Below are 23,977 nucleotides of genomic sequence, written 5' to 3'. Positions count from 1 at the left end.
CAAATAATACCCCCGGATCGGAACAAATTAAATAACGAATATTTGACGTCATAATATTTAAGGTATAAAAATGAAATGTTTGGGGTTAACGCGGCCACTTTTTCAAGTCTCCCTCAAAAGAGGGAGAGCCCACGTCACTCAAACGGCATTCACAAACACACGGTTTAATCTTTTTTAAAGAGGGTCGGATTTAGTTTCCTAATTAAGAACCGTTTAGAACGTCATTTTTTTTTATTTGATGCCACCTTTTTTACCCGTTAATTTTAGTCGTAAAATGGTCAATTTTTAGCTTTGAAAAATCTTATTAAAACTGAATTAAATATAATGTTAATTAGAACTGGTATAATAAGTCAATTTATTTACTACTACTTGTCATGTATGTAGAATATTAAAACTATTCAAATTATAACTATAATGCTATTAATTTAGTGGTAAAAGAGCAAGAGTTACCATTAAAGTAAACTTTTCCAAGCCAAGGTTAAGGAACTCGAAAGTTTTGAAAGCACAGTTGGGGCAAAGAAAACGGGAACAAACGAGACACTCTGGCTAACAACTTTTCAAAAATTTTTTAATTCCCCCAAAGTCTACGAACTTTCCCGGTTTGACAGAAGTAATCTCCTCCGTCGGTCCAGAAGTTTCGGAGGCCCCGTGTAGTATAATACAAAAAGTTGAACACAAAGAAGTTTCGCTAATTCAAATCAGTTGGGCGACCAAAATTCGACCTACCCCACCAACTTCGGCTAACTAGTTCACACAAGTCAGAAAGAGAAAGTACAAAGAACGTAAGTGTAATTTGTGTCGGCAAAGTTTCGGACTAAGTTAGCGCCAGTTTGAAATTAAAGTGAACTTTTTTATGGAGCTCGGCATGAATTTTGCGAAATCGATGGTGTTTACGTTTCGACCTAACTTTTCGGAAAATCGATGGTGATGGGCAGGGAGAGGAAGTTTCTTTCAAAACTCCCGGTTGAAATGGAGGAAGGAAACTTGTAGCTCCATCTACCGTCGACAGTTGTCGAACGAATATTAGAATATTAAATACGAACCATCTTCATTAGAAAGTATTTTCCCAAAGGATTTTTTTTAATAAAATATTTTTTGAAATTGCACCGGAACGCTCCGTTAACTATGTGATGTAGGCGAACTTTTTAAAAAGTATCCCGGCACAAAAAAAAAACTATTTTGGACGGGGCGCTTAATGTAAAAGTAAAACGGGTTGGGGGTGGATGAAACGAGACTGACTTTAAAAAAGGTATTTTAAAAAGAATTTCAGATAGTTCGGTAATGAAAAAAGTTTTGTAATGATGATCGTTAAATATTTTATGTGCGTGCATTGCACTCGGTTCACACTGTTTACATCTTTGTAGTGATTTTTAATACGAACGAAGTCAGTATGATTCAAAATGAAAGTACCTAATGTAATAAAAACTGATAACAGGGTAAACGTAGTTAATTATTGATGAAGAATATAAATTACTTGTGCATCAAGTAACGTTATTATTTATTCACAAACAGTTAAAATTTCAAATACCACCTGTGGATTGGATTTCATAGAGAAAAACAATTTCTTCTTTAACAAACATTTCATAATTTAAGGGCATATGATACACATTTTCTTATTGTATCAAATTTTTTTTGATTTAAAAAAACTGTTGTACATACACACACATGGGGTATACACAAGAGAAAAAAGCTGACTAGTACTCATACATTGGGGTGGACAGATATAACAGGGTGGAAACACAATTTCTGCTTTAACAAACATTTCATAATTTTGAGGTGTATGATACACATTTTTTTACTATCAAAATTTTCTGATTTAAAAAAAATAAAAACTGGTGTACATACAAGCACATGGAGTATACACGAGAGAAAAAGGCCGACCGGTCCTCATACATTAGGGTGGGCAGATATAACAGGGCGGAAAGACTATGTAAGTAGAGAGGGTTGCATCTTGCGCGCGCTTTTAAAATCCCGTGTGTCCGACAAGAGTTTCGCTACTCGAGTTTCCCTCAGTTCAGCTTCGACCCGCCACACGGAAACGTGGCACGTGCAGTTTCCAGGTGCAGTTTTCCACTGGTGCGAAACTTACGCGAAAAGTTTTTCGGTCTGAATTTTGTTGGGAAACTTTGGCGGTCGATGTCGGTGGCACTGGTCGTTGTGGTTACGCTATGGATTGGTGGGGTTGTGACAGAGTTTGCCTGTGAAAATGATTGAATCTGTTTGTGATGCCACAAGGTATTTTTTTTTCTTTCTAAACTAGATTATACTCAAATCCTGCTTTGTTCAACAAACTAGTATGAAAATAAAAAATAAATATAAAAAAGTATAAACAAACAGGACTTAGATCAAAATAAGGTTGTGTGAGAGGAAACATACTAAATTCTGAAAAAATAATCACACCTAACATGGATGACTTTTTGTAAAAGACTAACAAAATATTGCATTAAATAATACATAACACACTTTTGCAATGTTATAAAATGGAAACTTTCCCCAAAAGCAGAATAAAGAGCATTTTGTCTTGGAAAACTTCGGAGAAACTTAGTTTCACAGACAGTTATCGTAGAAGTTTCATTTATTTCTTAAATTTTGGTAATCTAGTAAAAAATGTTAAACAAAACATCAAAAACAATGGAGACAGTGGTATTTACCAAAAAGTGCAATTTTGGCAATTTTTTATTTTGCTCCAGGAGGGTTCTAATGCACAGCAAAAAACATATTTATACCAAAGGACCTTAAATTAAGTGAAATAAGTACAAAAAAAGCACTTTAAAATTTTTCATTTTTCACAAAAATTGAAACAAAGGGGGGGATTAGGGGTATTTTTAACCGCTTTTTGAAATTCAATATCTCGATAACATGAAGAGCTAGAGAGGCCAATTTTGGCTCATTTTGTAGTGTTTTTTATCCTCTTTCTAATAGCGTTTTAGTGAAAACTATAAGAGTTTAAATAAAAAAGTTACAATTATTCCAAAACTGAACTGTTTTTACATTAGTGATTTTAAGACACTAGGAAAAAGTGATAAAACATATTAATTTGCATCCAAGTGTCATAAAGTTTTAATATTGTTTAAAGTAATTGTGCAATTCTAACTAATAATAAGACAAATTACATTTAGTCACCTTATCTGCCCCGTAGATTTAAGCTAGAAACTTACAGTGATATTATTATATGACATCTACTGTAAAAACAAAAGCTTTATTGACAGTTGTCTAAAAGTGTGGTATTACGTGTACACCGTGCTGAAATTTACGTGAAAACCGCCCATGACTTACCATAGGTACTGTCAATAACCAGCAAGTTAAGAAGCCTCTTATCAATATTCTCTGTGATGTTTAAACAGAAAAACTTTTGTTTGAAACTGGTGTGTGGGTAAACGAACCCTAAAAATGCCATTACAGTGCAGAAAATGTGTGAGATATATTCGTGTGACGAACCCTAAAAAGGGGCCCCATAAAGTGATGACAAAATTAGATGTTTTATCGATAACGCAATTAAACAACCAAACACCTGCGCGTTTAGAGCCACAACTTTGAGTACTTTTTATTTAGAGCAAATTAGAAAAGCCCTTCCTCGTAATGATCCTCCCCAAATCCGGACCGACTTTCAATCCAAAGTTACCGTCTTCCAAACTCAAAACCCGCCTTAAAGTGCCTTCCAGGATTAACCAGTTTATCCCGCTGGATGGTCCTTACTTTAGCTATCTGTATTTAACAGGAGCTCGGGGATTTTCAGAAATTACTGCTAGTAGCTAGTAAATAGAGTATAATCAGCCCTGCCGATTACTTCGGTCAGATCGGGCACTCTCCTTTGCACTAGTGTTGTGCCATGCATTTTAAACCCTCCTCTCCGCCCTTGGTCTAATATCAGTCGATATTCGAGACTAATTAACCCAAAACAATGCGATTTCTCCCTTCAAATTTTCCCGTCCCTCGACTTCTGTCCCACTTAAAGGGAAAATATTAATATCAGGCCCTGAAACGTTAGGTCTCCCTTTAAGGGCTGGAAACGTAAAAACGCACCCTTGCCCTACTGCATGCGTGCTTTTAAAGGGGATCGAAAAGAAACTTATTAGGGATGTATCTGTGTTTCTCAGGTTTTTCTTTTATCGATCCTAAAGTTTTAGTTAATACCAGGTTAGGGTTTTTACAATTTAATTGACTAAACTGAAAAACTAATATAACTTAGCGGTAATCAAGTTGCAGTAATGAATCCTTGTCCGACTAATGAATTACGGTTTGTACAACAAGCTCCAATGCTGATAATACAAATTCAAACCCGAAACAGAATTGATCGGCCACGGTCGTTACAAATGCCTTTCTGCCCTCGTTGGTCCCGTGGCCCTAAAATTATCTTTCGGCAAATCCACAGGGCAGAGCCCTTAATGACTAGATAGACACCACCTGATAAGCTGGTAATCAACCAGGTCCTTTATTAAATGCCTCTCCAGTGTAGATTATTAACATGAATCCAATTAAGTGCATATTAAAATATTGCAAAAACTAGAGCCAGTATGGCTCTATTGCAAAAAATAGAGCCATACTTGTGTGTGTTCAACAACTAAGAATACCCCCTTTATGACCTAAAACTAAAGAATTAGATTTTCTGAATAGATATAAAAAGCTTGTGGAATATTTCAATTTAAAACGAATTTTGTTATCGTTTTGTTTTCTTGAACGATTTACCCTGACTAGTTTTATTTTAATAATACTTTCACGGCACTAGATTGGATCTAAATCGCTTAGAAATTACCTTAAATGTATAAATGACGAGCGAAGAAAATCACTTCGTGCCGGCAATAAAACCCGTGTAACTTAATGGCCCAATCAGGGCGCAGTTAAATTTATTTTGTTGTCGATCGTCGAAACGATATTTTACTATTTCAATGCCGTCTTTTATTCCAGATCAAATCGTCCCTTCGGGTTTCAACACTTAAAGAAACGCAAATCAGAGACAAGCCATAGTAGTATGGCAACAGTTGCCAAAACGTTTACGAAATTGGAAACACTTGAAGACAAGCGACGCAAAAAGGCGGCGGAAGAAGCAAAGTCTCTGGTGCTGCCCCAGAAGAAGCGAGTACTGCCTCCGAATCCTTCCAGTAGCCCCGTGAAGAAGAGCCAAAGATTATCTTCAAGTCCAACGGGACAAGGGACAGCGGATGAGACTTTGATAAGGGAAACCGAGGCTGCTTTAAAAAATTTAGGTAGTTGGCCTGGAGCCAGAACTTACGGCGCTCAAAATGAAGATTCTCCAGCTTTCGAAAACCTGTTCGATGAGAAAAAGTCAGCAGTCAAGATGTCACCTTCGTCAGCGTCGAATTCAAGCACCGACAACCAGTGTTCCTTGAAAGATGTTATCACGCTGCGAGAGGATGACAAAACTGATACTTTCAAAAGTAAAGTTGTAAGAATTAAACAGGAGGTGATTGAAGAAGGAAAATGTGGCGGCAGCAGCGATTATCGTCCGCCAGATTTTAATGAAATGGCCGATGACTCGTCCAACGAGTTGGAAATTGACATGTCTGAAGCTGCATCAGAAAAAAATGAAGCTAGCACCGATGAGACTGACAGTTCATTCGTTGATAGGAAACGAGACGGTCCAGGATTCGCGCCTTTCTCCAGACATTCGGGACGACTCCAGACTTCTCCCTTTTCTACCACGTCAGCTTTTCGACCTCCTCAACCGAGTAACAAAAATTTAGGCACTTTAGGTCCGTGCCAAGAGGCGCGTACAACTTCTAAAGGTGGTGACAGTTTATGTCGTCCTCCAGGTCCATTCCCTGCCGAAGCCACTTTTGTGGGATATCCCGGCATGGACCAGGCAGCTTCTTCAGAGGACAAACCCAAAAACATACTCAAACCGGTGGAAGAAGTAGCCGCCAAGTCTCCTGAAGCCGCAAACAAGCAGTACACTATCCTGCAACCTGCTAACATAAGATCGCGGACTTCTATGCAGGACGCCTCCTCGAGAGAATCATCCTCGGCGGATAGCTCGGGAGACAAAGTCACCGTGACTGCACCCGGGGGAAGTCTGTCTCCAAACAGCATAGGAAGGGGTGAGTCTTGTGCACGTTAGTTTGATCAATCATTTCTATTAATGATTAAAATGAGACGTTAAAGTTAAGGACGTTAGTGCCAAGTGGCGCGACGCCCTTCATTCCTTCCCGATGAAAGGGAATGACGGGAGCTTCCCTCATTACGTAATTATAGTTCGCTGCTCCTTCATAGTGGAAAATTATATTTATTACCTCCGTGTGCTTAGTGGGTATGTTTTGGTGGGGAAGGCATGCATCCGAGCGACATATATTTCGTTTTCCGTATATAGACGTTGCTAATGAAATGTAATCAGGCTGAATATTCGTGCATTGTGAAGAAAAATTATTCTAAACAACGTTTACATAAGGTTTTTGTGTGTTATGTTTAAAGTTTAGGGGAGGTTAATCTAAAATATGTAAATCTTATAAGAAACGCTTGTTAATAACTTATACCATTTCAAGCTTCACTTATCACGGTTCTTTCTGGAAAAATTGTAAATTCAAGAAGGAAATTAAAAAATTCCTATCCTCAATCGCTGTAATAGTTTACTTAAAAGCAACTTTAAGTACTTTGCCAAAAACAGTGAACAAATTGAAAATATTTTAATGTATACGTCTCAATGACACTTCAAAACTCTACTGAGCTAGATTAACTAAAAATAACACATTCTGAGAGTAAGACAAAATTAAAGCATTGTTTTTCTATTCATTTAAAACAGACAACTATGTTTCTTTAATAATTGAAAACATTAGCAGTTCTTAATTTAACACGGTTAAATTTTATGATAACGAAACCGTACTTTTGCTTAGTATAAGATGTAACTCCTTATCGAAAATACCGAAAAGGTAAAACACTATTAACTTTTCGAAACGAGGGGAATTGATAGCGGACGTAGCAAACGGGATGTTTGACTTGAAGAAGAAGTGAAGGGAGGAAGTTTAATTTTAGTATTATTAGCAGTAAGGGGTTTAAATTCATGCACCCTCGCCGGGCCATAATATTTAGAATTATTGGCCGCGCACCTCGGAATGATTTGTGGTTTTCTGAAATTAAAGCTCCCGACTGTTGTTCCTCCATTACTTTATGCCAAACAACCTCTGGCAAAACTCAGTGGATTCACCTGAAACAACCAAACTGAAAATTCGCATATGTAAACTAGGTTGGGAGTTATAATAAGAAGTCGGGGTCTGTCAACGTAGAAACGTGACTGGCGTGAAAACTGGCTTTTTGAATGCCACCCCGCAAGACGTTAGTTACAACCCTTTTTCTTACCCTAATCGCCCTTTAATGTATCTGGCTATGAATGCTAATTTGGGACGCAACGTGTGTGACACGGATTTAGCGAGCTTCTGATTACCATTGATGGAATTATGGAAATTACTCGAAAATGCTTTCATAGTGATCATTGTAGAATATTAAATATTCAGTTACGATCTAGTTTTTTCAAATAGTTCTGTTAGTTCAGAAAAAATAATGCAGCCTTTATTTTCATCGTTTTAGTTCTATTTTGAATATTTTTGGTTTACAAGTAATATGAATTTTTGTTTTCTAGTTAGTTTTTTTGGTTTGCATTGTTTAGCTTTTTTTTGTTTTTCCTGTATGGCTTTTTTTCACATCACCACAAGTTTTCTTGTAATTTTTTCTTGGTTCATTTATTAACATATTTCAATTCACCCTCATTCATTCCTTTAAATGTTTAGAGTAATACATATGTGAAATGTGAAAGTTGGAATAAGAAAACGTGAAAAAATTCGCTTGAACAGCGTGGCCCTTCCACGTAGGACCGCATCTCTGCAGGTTCTCGCCAACGTCGACGTCGTCTTCGTCGGTTACGGGCGTCGTGACGCTAGTCCGCAGGTGCGATGTCCGATCCACGCGCACCCGCACCATTCGCCATTCACGGTTGCGGTTTCTTTTTTTCCAAAAAAGATTTTTCTCGTGAGTCTCCACCCGGGCCCCACGATAGGCTAATCGACCGTGGGGCGGAGCCGCCCTTAGAGCTCGGCGCATAACTTTTATGTGTGTTCGTTCTTTTAATTTGCCACGCCAGACTTTCGACCAAAAAAAAACTAGCTCGTTTCTGCCTTTCCTCCTTTTTGCTTATTTTTGTAACCTCCCCCCCTTCCGTTTTCGTGGTAAACAAGTTGGGATACATGTGGCCCTAATAACTTTTATTAAAGTGGAAGAAAATCTGGATGCTGCAGTGTCAAAGACAACTTTGTTATGTGTCATTTTTGTATGTTTTTTTGTGAATTTTAAAACTCCTAATTAAAATCCCAAGCTTTGTTCCTTTGTAATTTCAACAAATGTGCAAAATTGTCGATTTGTGGCTTAATTTTAATATTCTTATAAATACTATTTTTATTGTGTTTTTCAGAAGGAGGCAAATGTCCTACCCCAGGTTGCACTGGTCAAGGTCACGTGACCGGACTGTACTCCCACCACAGAAGGTATTATTAAAAATAACATTGTAGTTGTTATCATAAATTAATAATAATTGTCTGTATAATCAGTCTTTCTGGATGTCCCCGTAAGGACAAAGTAACACCAGAAAGTAAGTGAATATTGCGTACCCATTTTAGTTTAGTTTTAGAAGAAATTTAGACATCCTAAACCTCCTCCCTAGCTTATTGCTTCTTAGTTTCATCATTTGCTTATCATCATCAATAATTTTGTGGGGTAGAGAGCATTTTTCCAAATTATCATGTAGCATATCAGCATTGCTTCTCCTTTTGTTTTAAGCACATTGACTCAATCCTCCCACTTACTAGAAACCACGCAAAAGAATCTTTCCAGTGCCAGATGGTACCAGATACAGTGTGTGTGTGGATGTTTTTGTTTCAGTTCATCTCTCTACCCTTTTTTTGGTATTTTGTTCGGTTTGTTTGATTTAAATCGGGCTATCCACACACTGATTCTTTTGCGTCGATCTAGTTCTGGCCATGCACGAAACCATCCTGAAGTGTCCCACTCCGGGATGTAACGGAAGAGGTCATGTGAGTTCGAACCGGAACTCGCACCGGAGCCTTTCCGGTTGTCCGGTGGCGGCGGCTAATAAACAGGCCGCCCGTGAGCATAAATATCAAAACAACATTCACTCTAAACTTAAGAGTTCCGGATTATCTTTGGGAGCTTTTGGTAAGTTTCACCTGGGCCAGTGGGAGTAGATGATGTATTTAAAGTGCTTTACTCTTTTCATAAATCTTACTAAGCTATTTTACTAGCAGCATGCCAAAGTGATTACACTTCATCGTCATCCTCGTACGAGGGAGGCAAAAAAACTCCCAGCCCTAATGATGACGTTAAAACAAATTACATCTCTTACTCTACTACCCCATTGCCTCCAACCTCAAGCGGTGACGACAAACTTGGAGGAGGTTACGAGCAATACTATTCAACTAAAGGGAGTTTGGTAAAACCCGATGCTTTAAAAGCTCCTAAAAGTGAGTTACCCCCCACCAGCGTTGGTTGCAACATACCTTCTGGTGAGTTTTCACACCCAAGCCAACTAAACTTTAATACAAACTAAAAATTAAGGAGGCTCCAATACGGAACAATTGTTGATCCCAAAAACTGAAATGACCACAGCGCCCTCATGCAGATCCCCTCCAGCTAATCTACGCTCGGCCTACGAGCCTTACATGAATCAAGACTCAAATTCCTCCTCTATATCCAGCATGGAGGCAATGAATTCCAGAGTGTCTCATCAGCTGCACCATTTGCCACATCCAGGCTATAACATGGAACATCAGATGCCTCACAGGTAACAAGAAATTTTAAGAAAATATGTCCAAATTACCGTTATTAAAAAATAGATCCCCATACCACCACTCCCCGATTTCACAAGAAGAAATGTACCACAGAGAAAGGGCTTATCAGGAAATGAATGAACCTGTTACTACTATAGCTCGACCTGTTGTTACCTACTCCAATGAGTTGGTAAATAGGTCCTACGACTCGTCTTTGGTGAACGCAGCAAGTCAGAGACCTTATGATCCTGGTAGCAATGGATTTGAACGGTTGGGTCCCTTTAGTTGTTAATTATAAAAATGTACTGATAGGGGTGTTTTGTAGGTACGATTCTGGACAATGCGTTTCTCTCCAGCAACCTCTAGGGCCTCCAAGGGTTCCTCCACAGGGTATTTACGGTTACATGGAGGATTCTCAGGAGCATAGGTAATATCGTGTTGAAGAACCAGTACAGGTAATGGAATGTAGAGTTTAGGTACCAACAAGAAGCAGCGGCGGCACAACAGCACCAATTAGCAGTAGCAAACGCCCAGTCTATGATGAAGCAGGAAGACCAGGAACAACCTAGTGGCCCTTTGTATCCCAGGTCAGTTTTGAATGTTTTACCATCGAAAGTTATTGTTTTCCTGAGGTGATATTGAAATTTTTTTTTAGGGCAATGTACCAATACGACGCTGCCAGTGGCGCACCTTTACCAGTCGGATTTTCTGCCATTAATTTGTCGGTAAAATGCGTGACTAGCGCCCAAGCCGTGCAAATGAAGGGTACAGGACCTCACACGTCCCCCGGAGGTTCCGTTATTGATTTGAGCACGTCCAGTGTCACTACAACTAGTCCTCAGGTAGGTTCAATCCTATGAAACTGTTGTTCCGCTATGAAACAAATTTATATCCGTGGGATTTGTATTCATTTCGATGAATCATTCTACATTAATAAATTATTTAAATTCCCTTGTTCTATAGCGGCAACCGAAGCCACCTGTTGGAGCTTTGCATTAGCATAGCGTGCTCACTTATCCGCAACTCTTTATTTATTCACCGATCTTGACCACGTTTACATCCATTACTATGTGATCCTTTTTAATGAAATTAGGTGACCTACGGTTCGCCCCATTACGGCGGACAAAGAGTGGCAGGCAGCCCTCAGGCGGCGGCCAGTCCTCATTTATCTGCCAGCCCTCAAGTGCCCAGTCCTCAAGGGCAAACACTGGATCTGAGTGTCAGTCGACTGTCACATAGGTCAGTTTGTTAATAACAAAATTGTTATTTGTGTTAAAAATTAAATAAAACAGCGTAAGACCATTCGGAGCTAGTGGCGCACCTCCAGGTGTTCTGGCACCAGCTCCAGGTTCGGGCTACAGTCGAGAATCAACGCCAGACAGTGGTGGCTCTCATTACATGGACGCTTACAACCGAGACCCTGCAGGTAACAACTAACTACTAGTTCTTAGGCCAGATACTAATTTTGACAAATCAGCATATGGATCGATGAGTCCGCACCCAGGTTACGGAATGACGACAGTACCGGCGGAATACGCTTCTAATCCTTACTCAGCTCCATATCCTACACCGCCGGGGTATCCGTGCGGACCTGGTGGATATCCAGGACCCGTTACCACCGGGTACCCAGTTCCACCTGGAGGGTATTCACCTGGTGCTTGCTATTCAATGCCACCACCGCAGCACAGTTTACCTCAGCACGACAAGTCTTCTAGTAAAGATGGGTGAGTGAATTTTAGTCTAATCAGTATTTCCGTAACAATTTTGATCAAATAATATTCGGGGGTAATATCCCTAGTGCATTTAATTTTTTCGGAAAAACGAGTTTCTGTTTGTTGTCCGAGTTGAAAACGAGGATTTTTAAAACCACTCTCGCTCATGCTATTTGTTAAAACAAATTACTTAGAAACGAGTATTCCAATTTTTCCAGAGGAAAAATTAGATGGACGAGGGATATTTGGTAAGATTATTTCCTGAGTTAAATAAACATTTTATTTTAATTAAAACAATAAGAACAGCAACTTTCAAGCTAGAAAGGGTAACACTATTCTTTATGTTGCTGTGCGGAGTGTGCAATTTTTTCGAATTTTTTTCCGGAAAAACTGCTGACAGCTAAGTTTACAGTTGTTTGGTGATTTTTCCACTTAAAATTTACATTTGTTATACTAATTCTTGATAGCGATTGGTTAAAATTGATAGGGAAGGAAATCATCTGTAATAAACTCAGCACGTACCAGAAATATCAATTTTCTCGTGGGTGGTCTAGTTTGTTTGTATTTTGCCGATATCAGGGCAAACTAAAATATTTATACAAAATGATAAGTGAAGCAAGCAAATGTACCATCTTTGATTAAAACCTGAATGTTTACTGTTTTGCTCGCTTTAAAACCACGTAAACCTACTTACAGTACCACTTCCTGCATTTTATACTCGGCCGTAAATTACCAGTCTAAATATACCTACACAAGTTTGTATGGGTGTCTAAAACTGTTCCAATATGAACCAGCAGTGCGCTGGTTTTCAGTGCACGTTCTACTCGTTACCGACTGGTGTTTACGACAAATTAATCAAAAACGTTTCGTACTATCCTTGAACTTAACTGGTACCAGTGTTATTGTTTAAAGGTAAAACGTCAAGTTAGAATGAGTGAAAACGAGCAATTCAACGAAAAATATTTGCAGTTTATTTCAAATGGTACCACAAATGGGTATGTACTTTTGACGTATCAGAAATAGTTACCTTTAACAACTCTGGGCCTTAATTTTCCTTCACTTTGTCTCATCCATAAGGGACATTTCAACGCAATTTCTTTACAGTCTTTCTGGTTGTCTTAGAAGCGACAGGACACAAGTGCAGCCCCACTCGCAAGAACTAAAGTGTCCCACCCCAGGATGCGACGGTTCCGGCCACGTGACCGGAAACTATTCGTCCCATCGCAGTTTGTCCGGATGTCCGCGAGCCAACAAACCAAAGAGCAAACCGCGAGATGGCCAGGACTCTGAACCTCTAAGGTGATTATTTACACAATAATCTAGTTTTCGGGCACATCTTTAGTGAATTTGCTATGTTTTGCTGCTATTGAACAATCATAAAAATGTTCTGTTTAATAGCTGCTAAAGTAGTAATTTTTGGGTGGGTAAATCAAAATGTTCATTTTGAAATTTGGTTCGAAATTTACACGCTCTCAGATGTCCAATTCCGGGTTGTGATGGATCTGGACATGCAACTGGCAAATTTCTTTCACATAGAAGGTAACGTATATGTAAGACAAAGTGTAAATGTGTATTTTTGTCGTTTGTTCTCATCTTGAAAGAAAATATTCATAGGTTATATCCCGAGACGTTCAAGTTTTATCGGGTAAACTGTGCATAGGTGATTTTTTGCAAAATTTTGCTTGGAAAATGATTGAGACTAAATAATTCGACGATAAAATCCTGAGACCGCAAGTCGAAGGATTTTTTCCAAAGAATTATTTAGTCGAAACCATTTGCCTAAAAGAAAAATTTTGCAAAAAACCTACCAATGCACATTTTACGTGATAAAACGTGAACGCCGAGGGGTATATGTCAAGATTATTTCCTGAAAACTCACATTTTAGTTTATTAACAAGAAAACACCTTAGTTAGAACACAAATACTAAACTAAACGTGATGAAATTAATGATAATATTGAACTCACCCCAGCAGACGACAGATTTTCGTTCAGCCATGTACATTTTTGTTTACATTTCAGATTGACAATCAGACGTCATAATAATTTAATTTATGTAATTTTTTAATGGAAACTACGTTATAGTGGCTTATTAATTGTTAATATTGAAGAAACTAGCTTAAATTTTATATGTGTCCAAATCCGGTTTCGTTTAATATCAAATGTTCTTCAAAAAAACGTATTCGAAAAAGGTAGGAGGTGTTTATTCGGGGGTAATATCCCTAGTGCATTTAATTTTTCCGGAAAAATTCGGAAAAACGAGTTTCTAAGTAATTTTGTAAAAGTAACTTAGAAACGAGTATTCCAATTTTTCCACAGGCAAAATTAGATACATGAGGGATATTTAGTAAGATTATTTCCTCAATTAAATAAACATTATATTTTAATTAAAACAATAAGAACAATAATTAATAAGAACAATAACTTTCAAGCTAGAAAGGGTAACACTATTCTTTATGTTGCTGTGAGGAGTGTGCAATTTTTTCGAATTTTTTTCCGGAAAAACTGCTGACAGCTAAGTTGACAGTTGTTAAGTGATTTTTCCACTTAAAATTTACATTTGTCATACTAATTCTTGATAGCGATTGGTCTAAATTGATAGGAAGGAAATAATCAGTGTAAAATTTTAGCAACTAGGGATTTATTCAGTATATAACGGCTCTCATTGGTCGAACTAGAAAGGTTCATTGAATTTTATTGGCTGCTAGTACAATGAGGGAAATAATCATCTAAGAAACAACTATAGCTGAAGCAGTAATTGATGTAATTTTTCCCTTAATTGAGTAAATATATTGAAATGAAAACACATTTTTAGCGCTTCGGGTTGTCCGATCGCCAACAGGAACAAAATGCGCGTTCTGGAAAGTGGCGGCACGGTGGAGCAGCACAAGGCAGCGGTGGCGGCGGCTACCGCCATGAAATTCGAAGGGGTGAACTGTCCCACCCCCGGGTGCGACGGAACTGGTCACATTAACGGTTCTTTTTTAACGCATCGGTCCCTTAGCGGTTGCCCGGTGGCTGGGCAAACGGTCAAGAAGAGCAGCAAATACCCGGAAGATATGCCGTTTTATGCTAAGGGATATTCAGGTAATTTTAAGAATAAGTTATTAATTACTCTCTACAACAATCAAAATATGTATAAAAGAGTCAAAATTTGCAAGAAATACAGATTTTTCAATTTTGATTAGTCAGACTTCATAGGTGATTGTACTATTTATGTTACCGGGTGTCCAAATAAGAATCTCTATAAACCGAGAAGCTAGAAGTGTGACTAAATAATGGCCAAGAAAATTGTCTCTGCAATAATGTTTCCAGCAACGTCCGAAGCTCAAGACAACACTGCAGTTTTGGTGAAAACTACCCCAATTGAAGTAGTTGATTTTCTTGACAATATTAATTTTTGATTTGCTATTTGACTCGAAACAGTGTTGCCAAAGATTTCGGTTACGTTGTGGCGACCTGAAAATGTATTAATAATCGTATATGCGATATTTTTGGCCATATTTTTCAAAACCCGTTTTTGTTTAAAGCTTCTAGCATTCTCAATTTATGGGACTCTGTGGAGGACCCCTCTTATTTGGACGGCCGGTACTTATAGCCTATTTCGTCAGGAATGGAGCAAAGTGGAAACGGGAGCGAAGACCTGATGACGTTGGAGGCCGAAATCTCGGAACTTCAACGGGAAAACGCCAGAGTCGAATCGCAAATGCTCAAACTTAAATCCGATATAAACGCAATGGAAAGCCACTTAACGCATGGAGAAAAGGTAAATTAGTGGTTTGTTTTACTTTTGAATACAGTCTTTCAAATAGTCCTCGAGAGTGGTTAATCTAGTTCCATACAAACACGAGCTGGCAAGTAGTCCAGTTCCTAACCCGCTCAACTATTTAAAAAGATAAGACAAAAGGCAGAGCCCACTTTTAAAATTATTCACGGAAGGAAGAGTCTTATCTTTTTAATAGTCTTTGAGCAAACTAACTTAGCGTTTCGTGTCCCAGCGGTACTTACCTAAAAAAAGAACCCGATAGGACTACAAAATAAAACCCTTTGCCACCAGGAAACGCAGGCGCTAACGCAGCGCAGCTCAAACCTCAACGAGTATTACGAGAGCTTGAGGAACAACGTGATCACGCTGCTCGAGCACGTGAGACTACCTGGTGGTGGAAATCCCCAGGAAAAAATCGGCCAAGAGAATTTCGACTCGTATCTGAGCAAATTGCAGACGTTGTGCACCCCCGAGGGTTACGGAACCGACGAGAATCGTCCCATTTACGAAACGGTCAAGTGCGCCCTGCAAGATTTTACTGTTTTGCCCACGCCTATTTAGATCTCACCCTACCCTGTGTGTTGAACGTTTGTTGTCCAATTTTAGGCCAAAATATCTGTTGTTGATGGAGAAAGTTTTCACCATAAAACGTTCTCGATCAAAATGATGGGAAAATTTGTACCACCGTAACTGTTTCTGTAAACCTTTTAAGGCTTTAGCGGTAACGTATTAATGTTCTAACTCATCATAAACGCATAGAATCTAAGCCATTAATAAGGTAAACCGTTTGTACGTAATGTTCGATTGTGATCTCTGTATATATCTAGAGGCTAAACACATTTGTATAGAAAAGGTACGTATACCGACCTCAATAATAATAACAATAAATTATAATTTTCCGTTATTTAAATTAATAATGTATACTGTAAATAAATTTATTCAGTTTGTACATAATGTGCTATTAAAAGAAAACATACACTTGAACGTACGACCCTGAGTAGGATGTCCTGGTTTGAGTTCACTGTCGCCTTTAATTATTGTTAATTTGTTTTAATTATTCTTCGGCGGTTGCCGTATGAACTGTCACTTTTGTGTTAATGGTATTAGAGCAATTTTTAGGTCTGTGATTATTCCAAACTAGAGGTTTTAGGTGATATTATTAGAGTTGTTACTGGTTTTATTTTCTGGGAAAGGTGGAAAATTGCAAAATGTAGATAATATCAAAGCTGTATTTTGTTTCTATATGTGGTTGGTGTCTAAAACCGTTAAAACGGGGATGTGCAAAAATTTAATGAAAAGGATTCGATTAGCTAACTTCTACCGGATTGTAATAAATGTCCGCTCTACCAACAAAAGTTGTAAACAAAAAAGAGTTTTCTCTAAATATCTTGAATAAATTACACTACTAACATTAAAGCTGATAAGTCCTTATTAATTGTTCCATCTATTTTACCGTTAAAAACCTACTATTGTTTCTGGCTGTATTTGCTGTTTAAATTATCCTGTTGTGTACTGGTGTAAATATAAAATTAAGCAGAAACTTATTCATTACTAAGAATAATTATTTGTCCACCAAATATATATGTTACTATACATGTGTTGTTATTATAATAATAAAGTAATTTTAAAACCCACATTTCGTACTATTAATCCTGATTTCGAGAAATCACCTTAATAAAATTCTTAATACAACATAAAGTTTATTTGTACAGTGCTGGTGCAACAATAAATAAGTTAAAGGAATGAAATTAAAGTCAGATCAAATTTATACTAAGAAGACAATCTGTAGCTAATCAAAAAGTTAACCACTTTGTGGTACAAGACCATTTTTAGTGGGTTCGAAAAAGTCATTACAAATTGCGGTCACCATTTCTCTAAGTGTAGCTTCAACCACCGATTTGTCTCTAAAAGAGCAATAAAATGCACTCAACACTCAATAAGTAATTAAAAACTTACTTAACATCAGGACTCATGCACAGTTCACTGTAATATTTGATTTTTGGTTCAGTACCACTGGTTCTCAGCGTAATATAGAGACCATTGTTAAATACGAAAGTAATCATTTGTGAGCTACAAGATACTGGTAAAATGGCTCTATTGCCTGGCTGAGAATTGTCGTAACCGGTTGTTAAATCTCTAATTGAGATAATTTTATATTTGTCTCCTAAAATCCCTGTAGGATACTGCAAAAAAGTCATTATAAATGACGGTTAAGAATTTCAGATCGTGTGACATACACTTTTTGTCCCAGGAAAGTTACGTATCCTGTCAAAAATCCGTTCAATTTTCGGTGGTTCGTAACAAAAATAATACGAATTCAAGCTAACGTGTAAACCATACTTGTCGTAGATTTGATCCAGTTGATCGCATAATTGCATACCATTCCCGTAAACGTAATTAGCCAAACAAGTAAAATTGGCTAAAGCGGACACTCCATCTTTATCAACCACTTTACTGTTACACATGTAACCTATCGCCTCCTCGAAACAAAATATCACTTTATAGCCTTCTCTCTCCAACTCCAAAGTTTTATTGCCTGTAAACTGTCAATGTAAAAATACGTAGGCAATATCAAAGTATACGACAAACCGATCCATTTAAAACCAGTCAGGGTATCGACGAAATTGAAACCTTCAGTGCTTGCCATCGTTTTTAAAATCATGGAACTGACAGTGCTGGAAATCATATACACTTTATCCAACGGAAAGTTGGGATTTTTCTTTTTATGACACCGCAACAGCCACCAACCGAATAATGCACCCAATTCGTTTCCATTAAAAATTTTCCATTCACCAGATCTTAAATAAATAAGCTTTTGTTACTGTTATTAATTTTAAACTTTAAAAGAAAGAAAAACCACCACCTGTTATTCTTCTCAGCCATGGCAAACCTATCTGCATCCGGATCATTAGCTAATATCACACTGGATCCTTTCTCATTGGCGAACTTAATAGACAAATCCAGGCTGCTTTTACCTTCTTCAGGGTTAGGAAATCTGCAATCCTCAATTATACTATCACAATATAAACCAGTCAAAACTCACTTGACAGTTGGAAAATCCGGATCTGGATCTTTCTGTTCAGGAACTGGATATATGGTAGCCCCTACCAAATCAACCACACTTTGTACACTTTTATACCCGACTCCATGCATGGCAGTATAAACAAAGGGTAAATTTACTTTCTTGTTAGTTTTAATGTCATCCGGGTGTATTTCTTCAACGATAACTTCCTGCAAATAGCTTTGCAAACACTCGTCGTATGGATCGAGAAGCAAAGGACTGTTCCGCAAAACGTCAGTGTTCCATGAAGAATCCAGGGGCAGTAAATTTTCCAGAATAGAATTTTGAATTCTCTTGTCAACTGGAGGAATTATTTGGGCGGAATTCCAGTCGTACACTTTATACCCGTTATCGTCTTTCGGATTGTGGGATGCGGTCACCATAACGCCACTGGCGCATCCGTACTTTTTGACCGCGTACGGTATAAAAGGAGTCGGATTGACGTCACTGAATAGTCGTACCGTGTATCCAGCGTTGACAAAAATAGTGGCTGTCAATTCGGCCCATCTAAAAATTGGTTTTCTCATAAACTACTCAAAAAAAAAATGCGAAAAATACCGTTTACTGTTATGGCGCCCATCGTAGCCAACCACAATCCCGTTTTTCTTTAAAGGATCCGCCCTATCTTTTTCCAAATATTTCAAAAATCCTTGTCCAGTTTGAATTATTACCAAATCATTCATACAAGAATAACCGGCAGCCATTTTACCTCTTAAACCGGCAGTACCTTAATAAAATTCAATTGAAGTACAAGAAGCAGAAGAATGTGAAAACTTACCAAAAGACAATCGGTGAAGCAATTTTTTTGATAACTCATCTAAATTATTCTCCTCCACCAACTTCCGGATAGCGGCCGCTGTTTCCGGGTTCTTATCCCATTTCAACCATTCCTCTATCTTAACATTAAGTTGCGACTCCGAATTGCAATTCGTTGCCATTTTAGGAGAATCGTGGTCACCTGCAACCAACAAACGTTTCCCGAAACTATAAAGCTTTCAATAAATGCAAGCAGTACTGAATCACCTACCAAAACTTTTTATCTCCACCATTCCTATAAAATTCGCCAAAATAAGCAAAACTTAGTTCAAATAAAGGTTTAAAGGATTCTAGTTAGAATGTAACTGATCATAAATCAACTGGGATTAACAGTGTCACTGATATAAAGTTTCCAAAACATTCACATTGCAAAAACTGGGTACTGGTGACGCTGTTTGTTGCGGCATTGAATTACAACATTTACATTTTTAATGAACCATCAACAAGTCAGAGGCGTACTAACTTACTTTCTATACAAATATCAGCTTTTTTGTTACGTTTTGCTAATTCAATCGAAAGTTTTAGATTCTGTTCTGTCTGTATTGAAATTACTATAAAATTGCTTGTAATTTTACTACGGGAGCGGAAGATTAAAAACAATATAAATAAACCCATAATAACCCCATAACGAAGGTCAAGGCAATAAATAATTGTAGAAAGTAAATTATTTCATTTTTGTTGCATTTTAGATAATAAAGCAAAAGCTGTATTTTCGGAATTGCGTCACTGTGGTTTTAAGTTTTAACACAGAACGTCCTCCAAAAAAGATGGTTATTGTTATTTAAATGCATTTTGCAGGCAGAAAACAAGTTATCACTAATCACGTGATCGTATTAGTCATATGAAATGTAATGTCACGTGACCTCACTAACCCCTGACTGTTAAATGCCTGTAAAAAATATTAAATAAGCGATTTAAATGCATTAAATTAGGAGTTACAATAAATAAAAAATATCCAGTACAACTTTGCAAACCATAGTAGACATTATAAACAAAACACTAATTGATTATAGCAAAAATAAGAATTAATTGGTCTTATAATACTGAGCCAGAGGTAGCGCACCCCAGATGACAGCTTAACGATAAGAAAAGTGAGGTTAAGTTAGTTTTTGTATTTGTTATTTAATTACTACTTGTTGCTGTTATAGAAAATTCAAATATAGATATTATACAAAGTATACAAAAATGGTCAGACTTAAAAACAGGTATTTCACCAATAATCTTTAACTTTCACATAAAAATACGATTTTTTACTGAATTTTTTAGGTATATAGTGTTGGAAATAAATCCGGAACCACGATCCACCAACAGCACCGCAGAAGTGCAGCCCTTAAAACTGCACGAAACCGTGCTGTACAGAACGCTACAGATTTTAGTTCAAAAACTACATGGAGACTTTGGTTCAGCTGCAATTCGTCCAGGTTTTGTTGCAAAGTACTGCAATGAGTTGACCCGAATTGCCATTATAAAGTGCCGACACGGACCCCACAAGTTATTAACCAGTGTGATTCCGTTTATCACTCATTTGGATGAGACTAGAGTGAGCGTCAATATACTGTATATCGGGGCTACCTTAAAAAACTGTTTCAATTTTATTCGACTGTACCAGCAAAGAAAGTGTGATGAGATTTGTGCCGGACTTGATTCAAACGAAATGAAACAGTTCTTTAAAAATTCTCTAATGGACTTTAAAAGGATATTAAACATTATTGGTAATTGATATGTCAAGCCTTAGCATTATAAAAAAAGTATTGGGAGTGACTTACCCTTTTATAGTTTCTTGGTTGTGAAAGGGGTATTGGATCATCAAATTTAGTAGTCTACAAAAAATTATTTTATACACATTCAGCTGTCGGCAAAAGAAGGGCCGGGGAGAATCAATAAAGCTTGAAAGCAGCTGGCCTTCAAAGTTTGTAATTGCCAGGTTTGTGTATTGTTGGTTGTCTACAACAGCCTCAAAGATATGTGTTCTACAGCCTGTTTAAACTAAATTATAATCCTTATTAATTTTGTATAATGCAGTCAAAGAAGGTGTAAAATGCGTATTTGGGACTGGTGCATTACTGTTAGACAGATTGAAACTATGACGCCGAATATTAATAATCCTGCAATTCCATATAATTCTTCAAATTAATTTGTATTAAAATATCTGTTGTTAATAGTAATTCTTATGGGCAATACTAATGTTCCTCTCTTAACTTGGATTTTATGACCTTAGAGAAAATAGTTTAGTCTTTTATCACATTTACATGTTACAACACTATAAACTAACATTAGGAAACAGATAACAGGATTATTACACTCATATTTTGTAAATAAAAATTTAATGATACTCTAAGAGTGAGATTTGAATAATTAAAAGCTATTACATTCTTTAACTAACAACCTTACTTACTAGACAATAGGAAACATAACTCAACCATCAAATTGAAAACTTTCACTCACTAATATGTGTAAATTATTATTGCTTAAAGAAAAAATATCAAATCACCACTTCCAAACTAGCAATCAGAGAGTTTGTGGTCCAAAACATAATCCTTCTTTTTCTATCATTAAATCCTTGAGTCAAAAACAAACATATGAAAGCCTCTTAATGTGTGTCTCAAACAATTAAGTTAAAACAGGTTAATAAATGCAGAAAACTTAGTTTGTACTACAAACTAAAACTTTCATTTAAACAGCTAACAAAATCAATCTTACAACCTCTAATCAACATCATCTAAATAAGTCTCAATTTTTCCCTTTCTTGTTTCATACACAATAAAACTTATCAACATAATAAAACTGTCTTTTTCAGTCATCTCATTCCAAACGTGTTTAACTAAAAACTGGCCAATATAATCGGGATTAAAGTACTGAGCCTGTTCACATATGGTCAGAGGTATTTCCCAAATAGTATTCAGAATTTCCTTTAGTGGACGCTCTTCCGACGATAAAATTATCTTGTTGTACAAGTCATCCATATATTTAACAGATATGTAATGTTCAAATAAAACATCCATGCAGTCATCAAACGACATAACCGATTTTTTAGGGAGTACTAGAACAGAATCCATTTTAACCACTCTCAAAATAGAGTCTAAAACTTTTTGCCTAATTTTTTTCATCTCTGTCGGGTTACTTGTGTCCCAGCTTTGTAGAGGTTCAAGCCAATACTTTTGAGGCAGACTCTTCAATTAAATTTTGATGTCTGTAAGGTCGCTGTACAAAAAGTGAAACATCAAACCTACCTCTATTTCAGATATACACAGAATTGGGGTGCAAGATTTCATCAAAGACTTAGTACTTTGCATAAGGAATGGATAAATATCCACCAAGACAACAATATCCTCTCCACCAACTTCAGCAAAGCCTGGACAAAGATACATACAACCTTTGGCTACATTAGCAGCCCTGTTATAGATTGTTCCAATAACTTTCCTGTCTAAACCTGTGGAATTATTATAACAACAAAAGGCAAATTAAAAAAAGAAGCGCAAAATAAAGTAGGCAATGCAAAAAAAATCAAGAAAGTTTGAAAGGAGTTACCTTGGATCCTTTATGATAGCAATTGTCATTAAATCAATTATTACTTGCTCACTCACACACAGTACTGTCAAATCTTACCTAACATATTAGCCATAAGTTCCAAATCTACTCCTTTAACCCAGCCATATAAGATTCTAATCACACTTCTCAAGTTGCATTTGAGACCATAAAATATTGAGGATTTCCTGATTGATTCTTTCTTATTACAATTCTTACATCTAAAATATCATTAATATAACTGAACAACAGTGTGCACAATAAAATCCTTTACCTTAATTGATATAAATCACATAAGCTTAAGGCCAACACAATTTCCATCTCTACATTACATTTGGGATCATTTTTAGCATTGGGGCAAATTATGCTAGAGCAGATTAGATCTGTGTCAATTAGCCACCGTAAAAAGTTGTGACTTCTGTCCTTAAGACGAGGTACAAAACGTTCTTGGTATACCTTGGATAACTCTCCATTATCTCTGTAAAATAAAGTAAAATTATGTTATTTGATTTGAGTTCAGGATCCATGGTGACGTCACGATGACGTAATTTGACAGTTGATCAAATAAGTTGGGGGTAAAATTACGTCGTCATGACGTCATATTTGCTCTGCTGACTCCATGGAGCCTTTAGTTATCACCTTAATGATTGAATGTTTACTTTAATTCACCAGACTTGTTAAACATCCATCAAAGTGATGAAACTTATAGCTGAGAATGCAATGATTGGTAAAATGAAAAGACAGGGTAGAATAACATGTGGGGGGTTAAAATGCGGGTACTTTAATCATTATGGAAATAAGCTTCATTTAGGTTAGAAATCAATAATTCTGCCCAAGCCGAAAATTCTAGGGAAACATGCAAGTTTTAACCAAAAATTGAATCGTAAATAAATTAATCAACCGGTTAATTTACCTGTCAAAGTTGCTAAGGGTGTTTTTCACCTCATTCTTAGCCAGGGACTCTTCGTCGTAAAAAATGTGATTCTCGTCGCCCCAATCGCTTTCCGTGTCTGAGGATACCAAGAACACTTCATCGTCCTGCTTGTCGGTCATGATTAAAACGAAATAACATTAAATATCATTTAAAATACTAAACAAAAAAAAAAGGAAATGCAACAAGCAACAGCAACAACTTTAATTTGACAAGCAGCTGAGGCAGCCATTTGCATTATTTAATTGAAAAATGACAGTAGACAGTGACGCGTTAATGACAAGTTTAGTTTTCTCTCTCTGTTGCATGAATTAGAAGGAGACCAAAAATGAGCGTGCTTCCCAGCAAGTTGAATTAGTGATGGGACAATTTATGATAATTAG

At 37.0% G+C, this 23,977-nt stretch overlaps 4 protein-coding genes across 12 annotated transcripts; 2 read left to right on the top strand and 2 right to left on the bottom strand.

Annotated features, from left to right (window-relative positions):
* The first annotated feature begins 1,733 nt into the window (after positions 1-1,733).
* LOC145728388 (uncharacterized) lies at positions 1,734-16,895 on the top strand. 8 transcript variants are annotated; one of them, XM_081978581.1, is made up of 20 exons: positions 1,884-2,235; positions 4,906-5,711; positions 5,772-6,056; positions 8,414-8,486; positions 8,550-8,590; positions 8,971-9,174; positions 9,264-9,521; positions 9,574-9,799; positions 9,852-10,055; positions 10,111-10,212; positions 10,262-10,372; positions 10,441-10,627; positions 10,879-11,024; positions 11,078-11,211; positions 11,263-11,509; positions 12,602-12,796; positions 12,974-13,036; positions 14,311-14,582; positions 15,107-15,261; positions 15,553-16,895. In XM_081978581.1, exons 1-20 carry the CDS (start codon positions 2,207-2,209, stop codon positions 15,820-15,822), a joined length of 4,008 nt encoding a protein of 1,335 aa, XP_081834707.1. In that variant the 5' UTR covers positions 1,884-2,206; the 3' UTR covers positions 15,823-16,895. The 8 variants fall into 8 exon arrangements, with proteins under 8 accessions (XP_081834712.1, XP_081834706.1, XP_081834705.1 ...); XM_081978580.1 differs by having other exon boundaries at positions 1,881-2,235; positions 4,906-6,056; positions 12,620-12,796; XM_081978579.1 differs by having other exon boundaries at positions 1,882-2,235; positions 4,906-6,056.
* A 46-nt stretch (positions 16,896-16,941) lies between these two features.
* LOC145728397 (phosphopentomutase-like) lies at positions 16,942-21,299 on the bottom strand. 2 transcript variants are annotated; one of them, XM_081978613.1, is made up of 9 exons: positions 20,905-21,299; positions 19,101-19,280; positions 18,881-19,049; positions 18,305-18,829; positions 18,125-18,256; positions 17,851-18,059; positions 17,499-17,797; positions 17,218-17,444; positions 16,942-17,165 (listed from the first exon to the last, which is right to left on the bottom strand). In XM_081978613.1, exons 2-9 carry the CDS (start codon positions 19,258-19,260, stop codon positions 17,063-17,065), a joined length of 1,824 nt encoding a protein of 607 aa, XP_081834739.1. In that variant the 5' UTR covers positions 19,261-19,280; positions 20,905-21,299; the 3' UTR covers positions 16,942-17,062. The 2 variants fall into 2 exon arrangements, with proteins under 2 accessions (XP_081834739.1, XP_081834738.1); XM_081978612.1 differs by lacking the exon at positions 20,905-21,299 and adding an exon at positions 19,350-19,543.
* Positions 20,214-21,476, top strand: Pop5 (POP5 ribonuclease P/MRP subunit). Its single transcript, XM_081978625.1, has 2 exons — positions 20,214-20,343; positions 20,405-21,476. Exons 1-2 carry the CDS (start codon positions 20,324-20,326, stop codon positions 20,856-20,858), a joined length of 474 nt encoding a protein of 157 aa, XP_081834751.1. The 5' UTR covers positions 20,214-20,323; the 3' UTR covers positions 20,859-21,476.
* Positions 21,446-23,835, bottom strand: LOC145728403 (uncharacterized). Its single transcript, XM_081978624.1, has 5 exons — positions 23,577-23,835; positions 22,938-23,141; positions 22,745-22,884; positions 22,369-22,568; positions 21,446-22,308 (listed from the first exon to the last, which is right to left on the bottom strand). The coding sequence occupies exons 1-5, from the start codon at positions 23,714-23,716 to the stop codon at positions 21,844-21,846; spliced, it is 1,149 nt and encodes a 382-aa protein (XP_081834750.1). The 5' UTR covers positions 23,717-23,835; the 3' UTR covers positions 21,446-21,843.
* Between the last annotated feature and the right edge of the window lie 142 nt (positions 23,836-23,977).

This window comes from Ips typographus, linkage group LG4 (assembly GCF_016097725.1).
Source record: "Ips typographus isolate SLU linkage group LG4, UJ_Ityp_2.0, whole genome shotgun sequence".
Classification (NCBI taxonomy): domain Eukaryota; kingdom Metazoa; phylum Arthropoda; class Insecta; order Coleoptera; family Curculionidae; genus Ips; species Ips typographus.
Note: the sequence above shows the minus strand (reverse complement) of the source record. Positions and strands in the feature narration are given on the sequence as shown.